This window comes from Alligator mississippiensis, chromosome 4 (assembly GCF_030867095.1).
Source record: "Alligator mississippiensis isolate rAllMis1 chromosome 4, rAllMis1, whole genome shotgun sequence".
Lineage (NCBI taxonomy): Eukaryota > Metazoa > Chordata > Crocodylia > Alligatoridae > Alligator > Alligator mississippiensis.
Window position 1 is genome coordinate 248,538,376 of NC_081827.1, and position 15,735 is coordinate 248,554,110.

Here is a 15,735-nt window from a genome sequence, read left to right on the forward strand (position 1 = left end):
CCCATGAAATTCCCCTTCATGCCCAGCCAGCCATTCATTAAAACAATAAATCAGGGGTCACCGTCATTTTCCAGCAGCAGGCCATGACCCAACCTGGGTCCAAGGCTGGTGCCGCAGGACCTGGCCATTGATGCTGCCACTGCTTCTCCCCACTGTCCAGACACCACAGCATGAGCAAAGAGCCCAGCTGTGGCATGGATAAAGCCCCCAGCTACCAGAGCCCTGACCGCAAACCAGAAACAGCCTGTGGCTGAAAGTTGCCAACCCCTCCTATATATAAAGGACAAAGAAAGACTTTCACTGGCAGCTGCCAGGCACAGGAATCCTTTTGCAATAAAGCCACCTGTTTAGGAGTCTAATTACACATTTACCAACCCAACTCTAGGGGAACAAATGTGAAAGCTCTGGCCTCGATCAATGAGGCACAAACTTGGTAGAAGCTTTGAAAAGACCATTGGAAGTATAATATTCATGAAAACAAATTTATGTTGCCATTAACTATATATAGCCAGCAGATGTTTCTAAGGTGGGAAATTCACTCGTATATGAAATGATGCAGCAATCTGGAGAGTAAAAACCGCTGCTAGTAGGTTGTATTGTTACCATAATACGCAACATGTTTACTCATAATTCTTTTGCTAGACACTGTATAAAGCAAAAAGGACAACCTCTACATGCAATTTCTGCAATTCATTCTTCCAGCATTACAACAAGCAACTGATTATAACTAAAAAGGTATGCTCATTGTTTATCACTATTTTGTGGTTTACATTTCCTGCAGTTTGTTGAGGTTAGACAAGGCACCTCATCTGGGTAGTTTCACCCTTTTCTTATCAGGAATTTTACCTTCTGACTTGAGCAGAAGCATGTGTCTGGGTTCCCAGCACTGTTTGGGAAATGTTTAAAAATGATCAATGACAAGATGGTATTTAAATGCCAAGAAAACATTTCTATTCAGATGAGTACGTGCTTCTCTTTGCCATTTCTATTTTATGGGAAACAGAAATAGAGAAAGCAAACAGCACCATATGGTCAGGAACAGAAGTATTCTGCACATGGTAAGCCCTCAATATATCTAATTTACACGACATTAATTTGGGTGGCTGACAGAGATCTAACACTGCAGGCTTGCCTATATCCCAGGTCTGCTCCAGTTCTCATTGCTCCTACAGAATGAACAAACAGCGAACCTTCGCTTTTTCATTATCGGGCATCTGTTCTATAAAACATTTTTAATGTATCTCATCACTTCACTTCATAAAACCATACAAATACAGCCAGAGAGCTCAAGGCAGAAGTAGAAAGATTAAGGCACAAAGTGAGAGGTAGATTCTCAGTTCCCACTGACTAACTGGTAGCTGGGCAGATGTCTATCCTCCATGCTTTGAAAGCCTCTCTCCCCCTGCAACACAGTGTTGGGATACCCGTGTTGTTGGGTGACTTGTTTTCTGAGGCCTGTTGGGTTCTTAAAACTAACCAAAAAATGGAAAAGGAAAAAAACAGGCTCATCCTCAGGCGCCGGGGTTAGCTTTCATTGTTCGCCACATTCAGGATGCTGATGGAGATGGAACGCCTGCATTTAAAAGCTAATTGCTCCCCTTTGTCACATCCCTCAAATTCAGCCACTGAGCTAGTCAAAAGCTTGGGAGTAACAAAGTCTCATGCTTCCATTCCAACAAAATTTGGCAGTGAGCACCAGTGACCAGTGATGAAGAATCAAGCCATTCATGCTTATTCTTATTCCAGAATGATTTTCTCCTGTCTAAAGGGGTCAGATAGATCAGCAGGTATTTCCCTAAAAAAGAATCAAAAGTGCATGTAAATGCAGAACAGCTCCAAGATGAAGCTGACAGGCAAGCTCTGAACTTCGGAGATCAAAAGTTCAAGTCTTGCATTTGACAGAACCGATCTGAACGTTATACTGATGTCTGTTAATGTCACTTGGAAATTACTTTATCTTTACTTGACTTGGCACAAGGCACACGTCGGCTTCCAGAAGCAGGGAGTCACTGAGCTGTTCTGTTGGCACTACAACAGTTTGCCAAGTTTCTTGGTCTCCTGCTTCTACAATTCTGCATCCCACAGGCACTGACTGCGGGGGGGGGGGGGGGGGGGGGGAGCAGGCTGCAGGGACCGGGGGTCGGGGAGGCAGGGAGTGGGTGACAGGCACAAGTATGGGGAGCGAGCAGCAGGGGGAAAGTATGGGGGCAGGGGAGCAAGGGACAGGGATCTGGCCCCTCACCCTCCACTGCTGCTTTCCCAATCACAGTAGTGGGGGGGAGGGGGACGACAAATTTAAGACCACCCTCCACTAATTAGATTGTACACAGAAAATCTTAACCCATTTATCGTTTTCCACATATAGAATCTAATTATTGGGGGGTCACCTTAAATTCAAAGTAATTTTGGATTAAAGTAAATACAGTAATATCTTTTTTTTTTTTGAGTAACAAACGTTTTCCAGATAAAGCTTGCTAAGAATTGGCAGTGCTGAAAAAGCTTTATTCAGACATTCCTCCTTCCACACCAGAGGAACAGTGAGTGCATACCTCAGCCCTCATTATAATTAATTTCAGAAGGTCACTGGCAGTCTTCATTTGCAAAACGAAGCACATGGCCGTAAAGTCATGTTGCTGTGCAGGTCTCAGCAATTCCGGACATCTCCGCTATGCAACACAGACACACCACCAACTATCTGCTAATTACACTGCAAATACTTTGGAGTGTCAACAGCCCTGATTTGCAGTTACCGCATGTCCTCCGTGACATCTGGATAATCATGGCTGTACTGTGTGGGCATCTGATTGCTAGAACAGCTCATTAAGCGAGTCTCAGTGTGCGTGCACCACCTGAGTCACCATGCAGTAGTGTGAACAGTTTCATTCTAGTCTCTCTGGATTTAAGCTCCAGAACTGTCTCTCTCTTTGTTTAAAGCTAGAAGGGAGTCAAACAGACCCAGATATTCTGAAAGAAACTGCATCCATTTATCTTTGTTTAGTCTGATGCACAGCAAGACCTACAGGCTACAGACTAATCCTCTTAGGGGCTTCATAATCTTCGTAATACAGTCACCAAACAGAAAGGTACACAAGGCATCCTAGACAACACCCTTATAGGTGATCAGAATAAAAAAATCCAGTAACTAAGAACATCTACGAACTACAGCCTTTTGGCAGAATGAGCAGTAATGCCAACCTCTCCCAGGATCTGATCCAACTTAATGAAAACAAGAAGTCCCATTAGCCTCCACAGGGAGGCAAAGGAAACCGGAGCTCACTCGGGGGCTAATGCAAATACTGGGGTCATTCCAAGGGGCAGTGAGCAGTAGGCTGCCTCCTTCCTATGCAAACAAACAACTCGCAGCTGGCATTTGTAGCATTTGGGGGGAGCGCTTTGCAGTCGCATCTGGAGGGAACATAAAACTGAATTTCTAGGGAATCCCGAAAGAAGAGTCGGGCCCCATCAGGCCAAGGACAAGAGGCCAGATGGACACGTCACGCTTCATTCCACATGATTTGCTTGTTTTTAAATACTACTGCTTAGGCGAATGCTCTGCCCCTCTGCAACATCTCTCCTCTAAACTGGTCAAATCCTGAGTGAATCCAGCTCTCCTTTAAGAGAAATAAACAATGAAATCTTTGCTAAATATTCACCCGCAGTCTTGATGGTTTAGTAGAGGCGGTCTCCTCTAGCACCCACACTGCAGCCCACTGGAAAGGAAAGGTGGGCACTTGTACCCACAAATTGTTCTGCTGGACTAAGTGCTCGTGAATGTGAGCACAAGTTGCACAGTCTCAGCCCAACAAATGCCTGATCAGGAAAGTGCATAAACCCAAACTTACCTTTCAGCAAGAGAAAAGAATCAGTCATTCTTCAATACAGCTTCAACACTGCAGGAAGCCGGTATAGTTTGTGTACCAGTCTGGCTGCACAGGGCATTAAAGGCTGATTTCAGTTCTGGTGTACCCTAGACTCCGTGTGAGTTCAGTACTCCTGAAAATCCCACCGGATAGATGCCTGCATGCACCTAAATACCTTTCAAATGTTATCCTTCAGCTCTTTCCCAGCATGAATTCTTCCCTCCTGCAGAATATTCTATAAAACCCAGCGTTTCAATTGATTTGCTTGTGTTTTCAAATAGCTTTCAAGTGGAATGAGAACCAGGAAGAAAGTTCTCAGAACAAGAGCAACAAGGCCAGTGAATTGGGGAGGAGGAAAGTAACCCAAGTACCTGCTTGCTGACATTGATGTTTATGTTGGAAGGGGACGCTGGCAGTGGGCTGGGCTCTGTCTCCATCTGTTTCAGTTTCAGTAAGGACTCTTCGAACACTGAAAAAGATATAAAATACAACTGAAGCTGTGGAGTAACATGGCATTTAACCTTTGCCCTTCTGATTCCTGATGGAGTTATCAAAGGGAGTTTTGTTGTCATAAGGAGTCAGCTTTAAAACGTCATGAAAACATTTAATACAAGAGGCAACGAACTGGGTGGTTGACTAGCTGCATCTTTTACTGGACTAACTGCATGATTGTGTCTGAGTCTACCCAACTTCTGAATGCAAAAAACTGTGATGTATGCAGCTACTGAACTACTCATCATGATAAAAGACTGTTATATAGTAAAACATTCAACTAAGTTTCTTTAAAACATTAGTCTATTGCTTCAAGCTAGTGTAGTGGTTCTCAACTTTGTTAGACTCAAGGCATCCCTCAGAAAATGCCAGCTTTTCGTTTGCACATTTTTTTGATTACAGAAAACTAAGAAAGCAATTCTTTGTTTGCAAAGAACTCGGAAAGCCCACTGCAGGCCAGGATGGTTTTGACACTGTGGATTCCTATTTGAAGTCTCTGGAGTTCCCTCGTGAAACCATGTTTACACACCTGACAGTGCTAACATTGTGTAGCACCCCAAGGCACCCTTGAAAGGATCTCAAGGCACCCCAGCTTGCCATTGCACCCTGGTTGAGAATCACAGGCTATAAAAACATGTGGTTCCCATGAAGTAGAACAGCTGTGTAGGGGTGTGCCCCTGAACGGCTGTTCTACTTCACTGGGCAAAGCACACCTTGAGGCACCACGGGTGATGTGTTTCCCATTTCCAGAGACATTTCCTTGGAGATCCTGCGGGGACATCTCAGGAATTTCCAGAGCATGCAGGGCTTGGCCCCTCAAGCCTGAAAGTGCCTGTCCAGGGCAGCTGGAGAGTACGGGCAGCTCCATGCTGCTCTCTCTCATTTGCCGTAGAGCAAACAAGGTGTCCGTTGCAATAAAGTGGAACAAACTGTTGCTACCTTTTGTCACAACCACGTTGTGACGTGACAAAGGGTACGGACATCTATTTGCTTTGGTTTTGTGCTGCCATATAATTTTTTATGACAGCACAAAGGTGATTCTGAGCTAGTGGCTACTACTGGCATGCAACTGCAAGCTGGCAGGTTACTGAAGGGACAGACCTAAAAGCATGCAGGACTTCTGGATTTTCAACAGCTTTGATGGTGCTACATGTTCAGCCTGGCACTGTTTTCTGCTCTGCAATGAAGTTTAATCCCTACCTAGGGACAACCATTTCATCTGTAAAGGTTTATGGGCCCACCTATATGTGAAATAAATTCAATGCAATAAATTCCAGCAGAGCTCGAGCTGGAATTTATTGCTCCCGGGCACAGTGTTTACACATGCACCTGGGACTGCAGCATATTGAGCTGCAGTGGAGCAGCCCCGGCTGGCAGGGCGGTCATCCTGTCAGCCTGGGGCTGCTCCGACCCAGCTCAATGTCCTGCGGAGGGGCTGGCTGGGACATGAGGGTGCTCCAGTGCGGGGCTAACCAGCAGGCAGCACCCCCGTACCCCCAGCAGCCATGTCAGCATCAACACGTGCGTTGTGGTGGAGCAGTGACTTGCTTTAGACAGTACTGTCCTACAGTGGAGTGAATGAGTTTACTCCAGCCTAATGGCACTGCATGTGTAGATCCTGACACTGTACTGTGGAGCCGAGTCAGCTCCATAGTAAGCGTCTTGTGTAGATGTGCCCTGTTAGGAGGTGGCTGATGGAGCTCTCTTGGTCTCACTGTGGAAATTAATAAATGATGTGTGAACAAGCAGTGTTAGAAAGGCGCTCCCAACAGGTAAACTGGGGCATGTGGGACAGCATCCTAGCCAAAGAAAGAAAAGAGCAAGAAGGAAGCCTGAGGGGATGCACAATGGGGACTAGTAAGGAGATGTTTCTCCACAATGCCTGGCCTTGGGACTATTTAATGGGGCTAAAGAAGAAGGACTGTTCAGTGTTAGAGTACTGGCCTAGGACTTGGGAGAGCACAGTTGCCTGCTCAGGTACAGACTTTGAGAGATCACAGACAAACCACTTTGTCTGCTTCTACCTGCTTCTCATCTCTAAACCAGGCATAACAGCACCCCCTCCCCCCCAACCTTAAAGGGTGGCTCAGAGAAGCTCACTAAAATACAAGGCATTTTAGCTGCTGACAGATGTGGAAAAAAGCCCCAACAAACCCTGCACTTTACCAGAAGAGGCAGCGTGTTAGTTCAACCCAGCTCTGCAGCGTCTGTATAGATCGCTCACTTCAGTGGGGCTTTTTGGCACTGTTATCTAATAGCCGATTCAATATAGGACCAATTTCATTGCTTTTACCTTTGCCAAACTACTCTAAACCCCAAAACAAATCAGCATGCAATGATTAGAATACGGTAAAAATGACAAGTATTATTTGTGCTATTCTGAAATCCTGAAATCCTTCTAGCTGCATGATTGGTGGTCACAAGCCACATTCCATCTATCAAGAATTTGCCCAGCGTTCTCAGTGGGATAGTTTAAACTTCTGTATTCAGAAACATAGAAAACAACTGCTATATTGTATAGTCCAGAGGTGGCTTCATTTTGGTGCTGGGTGAAGCAATCCCTGTACATATAATTTTATGAAATCTGTTAAGTGCTTCAGGATTTTTGTAGAGAAATTGCTATATAACCATCAGTCATCAAAATAATACCAGTACTGTGTATTTCTGTCTCTACAAGCAAGGATAATGACAATGACTCAAGAATTTCTTTACCAGCAGGCTCTGTTTTCTCAGCAGCTGTTTCCTTCGTGCCAGGATGAGGGAAGCTCAGATCTGCCTCTTCTAGAGCTCCTGCTGTCAAACCAGCCCCAGGTTGGCCGGTGGTATCATCAAGGCAAGTTTCCAGCAATTCTCTGCTGTCTAGTAAATCAACAATCAGAGGCATGCTGCAAAGGCAGGAAGACGGACAGAGATGGGAAGACTCAATTCAGAAAAGCGGTAAAATGCAAGGGAACGAAAACAGACAACCTCAGGTGAATGCAGGCTGCTTTCCTTTTCAAGCCATCTGCAGGCACCCAGACACATGCTTTTAAAACTGATTCAGAATACAAGTTTGCACTGGCTATCAGCAGAATTTAAAAACTAAGAGCTGAATTTCTGCACTGTCCTTAAGAGCAGCCTTCCTAATAGAAGACAGGTCTTCAAGTTTTCTCCCCTTCAATTCATAGCAAAGAAAAAAAAAATCCTAGAAACTTACCTCTCCCATGGAGTGTGAATACCAGCAAAACAACCAGACTGTAAAATAAAGACTTCCCAAATGCTGCACTTCACTGTTTTTACATGGAGCCTGCCCTCAAGCTTCCTGAATGGGAACAGCTGCACGTGGGCAGGGTGCAAATGTACTACTTGTTGCTCTGGAAGATGGGAAGGATTTGGATGGTTTCTATGGGGAAATCTGAAACTAGACTGGGATCCAAACTTTGAGACTTAGGCCCCTTCTTGTTTGTTTTTTAAAGAGAGAAACTACATAATTTATTTTTTGGCCAATCCACCAGTGCTTTGCAACACAAACTTAACACCGAGATACATTTCACCCCTTTGCAAAACATCCTCCCCCTTCCAGTGTCATTTATGTACAGCGTGACACGTTACAGAACAAAGGACTTGCATCCTAAGAATGTCTCGCAGCATTCAGGTGACGGCAGAAATGTAAGCCATGCTCAAACTAATGCCTCAACACACCTGAACATGCTCAAGCTAACTCCTGTCCCAAGAGCAATGAAGCCATGCATGCATTTCAAGAAAAGTTAATCAGACAGCCCCTGTAATAAATACCTTTATTATAAAAAAATGTTAAAATCAGAAGGTGAAAGTGCAAATGTGAGTGCTCCCCATCCCCACCCCAAAGGCCAAGCATGAAACACTTTTCAGTAACAGAACACCTGTGTCACCAGATTGAAACCACTTTTCCAACACCCTTTCATGAAGTTACACATTATGTACGAGTGGGTCTGTCTTCCACCTTGCAGAGTGGCCCAGCATGAAAAACTGGTCCACATTTTCTTGCAAGGTCAAGAGTCCAAACTTGAATGAGATGCACACCTGGACCAGGAAAAGGATGACTTCTGGGTGCCATCAGAGCTGGCATATCAGGGGCTGCTGTTGCTCCAAAGTATCTGCAGCTTAATGAACAGATAACTGGTGGCGTGTCTGTTACATAGCAGAGATGTTCACAATTGCCGAGAACTGCACAGCAACATGACTGTACAGCCACCTGCTTAGTTTTGCAAGTGAAGATTTTTCAAGTCAGGACCTACCAATGACAATGTAAAATTAATTACTGAGAAGGCGGAGGTACACTCATTGTTCCTGTGGTGTTCAGGTCTGCCACCAGGGAGATCATGCTCCTCCCCATAGCCACTAGGTAAGGGATAGAGAAAAGATACGCACTTTGGGAGAAATCCAAGTCCATGGCGTCAGAGTGTTGGGAAGGCAGTGAAGAGTGCTCGCACCAGGCAGGCCAGAAGGCATTGAAGAGCATCTCCTCCTCGCAGAAATAAAATTAGGAACTACTCAACCAGCACTCTGCTACCAAAGACTGCAGTGACAAGGGTGGGGTGCACATGCAGGGAAGACAGCTCACGTGTATGTGCCACATGGTGAATGCAGGACACAGCTTGAAGTGGGTTGAGGGGGGAGCCTGCCCACGCCACTACACCACACTTGAATTCATCCCTGCAGCCATGCTTATGGAGGAGGTGTTGGTTTGCACATATTAATACAATCGATCAAGGAGCGAAGAGCGTGTTCTTGAAAGACAAATTTCCAAAATATAAATATGCTCCCACTCCATGAGGCTTGCTTTCAGAAGCATGCAGAAGAACTAGAATGAAAATGGGTTAGCTTTCAATTTGTAATAGTTTCACAGCTGGTCGGGTCAGAAGGGACCTGAGCAGATCAAGTCTGACCCCCTGCCCTGCGCAGGAAAGGATGCTGGGGTCAAACGACCCCAGCAAGGTGATTATCTAGCCTCTTTTTGAAGACCCCCAGGGTAGGAGCAAGCACCACCTCTCTTGGAAGTTGGTTCCAGATCCTAGCTGCCTGACAGTGAAGTAGCGCCTCTTGATATCTAGTCTGAATCTACTCTCAGTCAATTTATGGCCATTATTCCTTGTTACTCTTGGTAGTGCTTGGGGGAACAGGGACTCTCCCACTGCCTGCTGGTCCCCCTTGGCCAGTTTGTAGATGGCAACCAGATCCCCTCTCAGCCTTCTCTTGTGGAGGCTGAACAGGTTCAGGTCCCGTAGCCTCTCCTAGTAGGGCCTGCCCTTCTGACCCCTGATCATGCGGGTGGCCTCCTCTGTACCCTCTCCATGCTGGCCACATCCCTCCTGAAGTGCAGCGCCCAGAACTGGATGCAGTACTCCAAATGCAACTTGACCAGTGCCGCATAGAGGGGGAGGATCACCTCCTTGGACCTGCTTGAGATGCATCTGTGGATGCATGACAAGGTACAGTTGGCCTTCCTGATCGTGTCCTCACATTGGCAGCCCGTGTTCATCTTGGAGATCAACAGGTTACTATGCTGGATTTGATTTTAAGGGCTGCAGTGTTTCTGCCAATCTCAGTGACCCACCTTTAAGTATGGATGCACAAGATCTTGGTTTAGGATGATGGATTGCTATTCACATCTATCACGGACCAATTTAGAAGGCATTGCTCCCATCACAAGTCACATCAAGGGTATGGAATATTTTCTGGGAATTTTTTTTAAAATAACCGCTAGCTTAATATCTGGATTGAAATTGGGAGACCTCCATTGGATTGTATGGCATTTATGGGGAACTCTGTATCTAATAATGATTGAAATGGAAGTTATTTTATTCAAATTAATAACTCTGTTGAGAGCCAGTCACACCCTGCCCTGCATTGGGTATAGGCAGATCTAATAATTATATCTGATCCCACTGGCAAGTCTGCAAGTGTAGCGATACATACTGCAGCCAGGTTCATTCAGGGTTAAAATCAGGGCGACATAACTCACCTGTCCTGCTCCACCCCCATGCAGACATCACAGTTAGATGGTAACTACCAATGCACACTCCTAAACAGCAGCTCCTCCTCCCCTTCTGAAGTGGTGAAAAGGCACAGCTGTTGCCTGCCTGCTCCCTGAGGCCAACACCCACATCATGTTGCAGTAAGCCATTACCATTCAGGACCTAGCTCCTTAACCCAGGAGTCATTTTGCATGAGAAAGGGAAAGGAGAGGCCCTTTTCTTGGAACAGCTGCTGAAAGCCAGAAAAGCACAGTTCCCACTACCTTGAAACCTGAGGCAGGGCCTCTCTACAGCACCAGATATTCTCAGGTGCAGGAAGGATGTTGAGCGTGAGATATACTGAGCACTGGTCAGGCAGATGACAGACAAGAGCCCCAGCAAATGCTCCCTTGGCAAAGGATTTAATTTTCTAAAAGGTTTAATCCCTGTTTTTTACCTGGCTTGTTCATTAAGAATATTAATTACTGCCCTGCTGAGGGAAGGCTTACCTCTGACTGCTGCAAACCCCACAACACCGGGTCCCAAAGACTTGCACTGAGAGCTGGTATGAGACTTTTGGAGCAAGAAAAAGGAGCTGTATCAGAGCTCTGATTCTTTGTCCCTGGAGCTCAAAATCCACTTCTATATAGGTCGGGGTAGGACCCCTTTTTTGGATCCTTTCAGGGGCTTATCCCCACTCCTGCTTTTGTGCACGTCTTGGACCCTGGACTGATGAACATCCTCTTCCTGCTCAGCTCAACCCTGAAATGCTTAGAAGTTTTTGATTAGGCTTTTGCTCTGAAGTCTCAGCTTCTTGAGAGAGGGTTCAGTTCTAACCTCTGGGTCCTGGCATGGGAGGCTGGCTGGCCATGAACACCTTGCCATTTATAGAACCTGTAAAATATGCCTTCATGCAGAGAAACCTGGATCTAGGCTGCGGCTGACAGGACCGTCCTTCCTGCCACACTAAAGGTGTGGAAGGAACAGCAGTCCAGAAAGCATGTATTGAAGCGGCAGGTGTCTGAGTGGTTGAACCCACCATACAGGCAGGACCTAATCCAAAAGCAGAGGAGAATGAGAGAGAGGACCATTTCCAATTGAACAAAAAAGGAATGAAAGTTTAAGCTATACAGCAACATGGCCAGGAAAACTGAAACAAATGTCAATTCATTCCATCACCAGAGAAAGAAAACCTGACGGGGAGGACTTTATCCCTGAAGTCTCCAACACCACTGGAGCACCTCCAAATTGCTTGGGTGGGAGAATTAACCCCCCAGTGATGAACATGGAGAGAAGCTGCACAACACTTTACAACATCACTTGAACCTGGACATTGATTTTTAATGAATATTCATAACCAAATCAACAGCAATAAATACTTGCTTACCAATCAGCTGGGACAATGCTAAAAGACTTGCCTACATCTTATCTAGCTTTCTGCACACCACTCCCCTCTACTGCAGCCCTCTCTTCTGCTGGTTAAGGCTGGTTGATAACCTTTATTTCTAATAAAATCATCATACACACATTTTGAAAAGATCCATGCTTAAGTAGGACGCTGATTTTCAAAGTGTAAATACAAGTACTGAAATTCTAGCCTCCTGGGGCACATCCAGATGAGAACGCGTGTGCAGTCTGCGGTGCTGCACACGCCACACACTCTGCCACTTCAAACAACAAAAGATTAGTTGCTGCAGTCAACTGAACAATAAGCAGTTCACTTTAGAGCTCAGTGCAGGCACTTGAACAACGAAGGCAATGCGAGGCCATTATGAACTCCATAATAACATCAAAGGCCTATTTTATTAAGTTCTTACACAGGTGCAAAAATGTCTGAAAAAGAAGGTGCATCAACACTCCACTACCTATTCTTTGGTCATAATGCTACTGCTGCTTGTGTCCTGTCACCATGATCAAACTTGAGTCCAAAAACAGGCACATAATTGCTTAATCTACAGCATTAGTGAGGTCCACATTGGTGCATGGTTCCCCCATATGTGGGCAGGCCGGGGTAAGTGTTCTATAGCCTGACATTTTCCTCCACGTTCACACATAATATTTGTCTCATTAGGAATATCCCCACAGTTGCATGTTAACTTTAGTCTGACCGACCCCTCCTCTCAGAGGTGGTCAAGTCTTCATGAGGGACAATCAAGCTCTGCACCTGCCAAGAGCTGCTGGGCAGTTCTGATACTCACCCCAACTCCCTCTTGGGTTACCTTGTCATGAATGTGGCTGTCAGTGTTTCATCCAGCAGCTGCGTTGTACAAAGGAAACATTTCCAGGACTTTAATCTACAGGAAGCCGCAACATGGCCATGCAGTGAATGCCTTATCTTCAATCTGCCCAGTACATTCTGTTTTCCTTGCTACTGCTCTCCTGATGTCTGCGGGATAATACTGGTAAATGGAGACTGTTGACACGCGTTGGTTTAAGGTATCCAGGAATACATTTGCAACTTCCATTCAGCACAGAGTCTAGCTTCTTTGCACGTGCCAATCTTTCCCAACCTGGAGATGCACATTTAGCTGCTGAATAACCAAGTGCCAGGGCAGTAGTCTGTAACATTGTTGGATGGGCCCCCCACTTGGCACTGATGAGTTTCTTTGTTGTTCCAGGAACTAACTTTGCACTTTGTCTTTTCCATATGCACTTTACTTTATCTGAAGGTGTGTGATCTAGTGTCACTCCATAGCAGACAGGATTCGGGCAGTGGGCGAGAGGTATCCATGTCAGCTTATACCAGGTCACTGACAAGTGAAGGTGGAAGAGATGAACCTGTGTTTTATTTGGATTGGCACATGGTTCATTTCTGATGTAACAGGCTGACAATGGACTGAGTGCTGATGTGATTGTGGTTTCAACCTGGTCAAAATTCTTAACTTTACAATGCTTAACTCAGGTTAGTTGTCTCTATTACTCGCACAGAGCAAAATATCTGGGTGTTAACAGTTGAAGTCCAGCCCTTGTGCTGTACAATAGCTTTCCTTTTTTTCCCCCAGTACTTTTTTAATGAAGAGCTAACACCAGATTAATTTTGACTGAGGAAGCAAAGCTATATTTGGAGTTAGAATCACAGTGTTGCAGAATGTTTAAGATTACCTGTCACCAATTTATCATACGGCTTTAGCAGGGGGTATAATGCTTTACATGGAGAGTACTCGGAGATAAAGACAGTGCCCTGCACTGCTGAAGGTTTCCGCGCAGAAACCGCGATGAGCCAGCAGTCAACATCATGAATCGCATAGTAGGATAGGTGGTCTTCAAGGACCCTGTTTCATTTCAACTACACCACAAGGGGAGAGAGCTGACAAAGCAGAAAGCAAATGGTGTTGCTGCTTAATATTAAAGTACTCAATTTAGATAAGGTAGCAGCTCAGTTTGGAATGGCACAGGTCAGTAATACACTAGTTTAAGGCCACAGCAGGTTTAGCAATACTTATACACTTCAGCAGTTTCCAACAGTCCTCATCAATGGGCCTACCCTCACTGGTCTTGGCAGCTGTGCATCCCGCTATGCTCTACTATATACTGTTTTCAGGTAAATGCAACTCTACATCCCTGTGTGCTGACTTGGGGATACACTGCAGACTCCAGTGAGTCTGAAAACATCCATACCCTTTTGAGGCTTCACATCATTATCTGGAAGGGTCAAGGAAGACTTCTAAGAGTCCAAAGTGCAGAAGCATTTTTATTTAAAACACTTGCAAAATTGAGATCAGGAGAATCAATAAGATGTTAAAAACTGAGTTACTGGTTCAGATGTCAGTAAGCACCTTTTAAGCATTTCCTAATAGGAAAACCACAAACAGCAAAAGGCCAGTTGCAATTCCTAAAAGGAAAATGCCCTCTCTTGGTAGTACAGAAGCATCTACAGACTTCGTAGCTTTACCAACTTTTTCTATACCAAAACTGCTTGTACAAAATGATCTTCAAAAGCCATCAGGCCTACTCCAAGGCTGAATGAGAAGGAATGGCAGTAAAACTGGGTAGTGTTCAATGGTCAGACAAGAAGAATAAAACCCTGGGGGTCATTATGCCAAATATTCTATTGCTAAATGGAGTCTGAGATGGTTTTCACACATACACACACACATACACCACTCCTTACCTTCAATCTGTGAGCTAAATTCACCCTCAGATACACTCTAAAACGTTATTTTCCCCAGCTTAGATGATTGCGGGATCTTGTTCCTCCCAGTTATCATAATACTGATACACAGACATGAATTTCTGAAAGACTAAACAGACTGGGGTACCAAGTTGGACGATCCCAGGTGGATGACCTGCGGTTATCATTGGTGGGACTGCATGATCCAACACAATGAAGATTCCAGGTCCCTGCACAAGCAGCTGGGAAGAATGAAACAAGCTATTCCACTAACAGCAAAATGTGTACTTACAGTTTCCTGGCAGTGAAAATTTAGTGAGGAAACATTTGTTGTATACACAATTAAAACACCCCTCAAAAAACAAAGCCCTCTTCCACGTACCAAATTCTGCTCTGCATCTTTTCAAGGGCTCCAAGTAATTTTATTTTAAAAAGCTAAGATAATTCAATTTCTTTTCCAAAATGACATATTATCATCACGTAAAATGACTACAGGATCTTTTGAAAGGAACCTAGTGTTTGACTGTAAATTACTTGTCTCCTCTGTAGGTTTTCAACAGTTACGGTGCAAGAGGACAGACAGTTACATACTACTGATGGTCCCCTCTTTAGTAAGATTGCTGAAGCTTACACTTAATAAGTGGGTGGAATACACAACTTCGTTAGAAATGCAACGTCCTGCAATGTCCCTCAGAATTACAACCAGCTAAAATCCTTCAGTTGTGAAGAAAACACTTAGCACATTAAAAAAAGCACAAACTCTTTTCAGTGCGAGAATGCCTGGGTAATGGGTAATAATTGTAGTGTATATGCTATTTCTTTTCTTTAAAAGGTTAAATACACAGCACCGTATGTAGGAGCCTTGGCACAAGGGCAAGTTTTCCTATTCTGTTCTGAGTCCATTTTCCTTATTTTAGAGACAACACCAAGTAAGTGTCCAGACTGCTACCGAGCAGCCTCAAGCTCCCCAAAGGCTCAAGTCTTACAGATCAGTCATGGCGGTTTGCACAGCATAACCAGTGGCAGCATTATGGACTCCTGCATTCTTCACATTGCGCTCATGGACAAACCGAGGGTAGTGTCCATCCACAGACTGGGTCGAGGGCCGGGCCCATGAGTTCCATGAGCTTCCACCACGTTGACATTGGTAGGCAGCATCTAAGGGCCTGCATCATTGGAGTGGGAAGGGGCACAGTTAGTAATTAGCAACAAACGGGGAATGGGACGGAAGACAGCAGCAAGCAAAAGGGAAAGAAAGAAGAACGATGCAAAAGTTACAAAAAGCAGCTACACCACA

At 45.0% G+C, this 15,735-nt stretch overlaps 1 protein-coding gene across 5 annotated transcripts in view; it reads right to left on the minus strand.

Annotated features, from left to right (window-relative positions):
• The window catches only part of EPB41L5 (erythrocyte membrane protein band 4.1 like 5), an 82,746-nt gene that overhangs the window by 20,891 nt on the left and 46,120 nt on the right, over positions 1-15,735 (minus strand). For 4 of the 5 annotated variants that reach the window (XM_059727494.1, XM_059727492.1, XM_059727493.1 and 1 more), the window contains 2 exons: positions 7,065-7,237; positions 4,232-4,329 (listed from right to left, as the gene is read on the minus strand). In XM_059727494.1, coding sequence (XP_059583477.1) covers positions 4,232-4,329; positions 7,065-7,237 — 271 coding nt within the window. Of the gene's footprint in view, positions 1-4,231; positions 4,330-7,064; positions 7,238-14,005; positions 15,605-15,735 lie in introns of those variants that run through there. The other variant, XM_014599521.3, reaches the window with a different exon arrangement.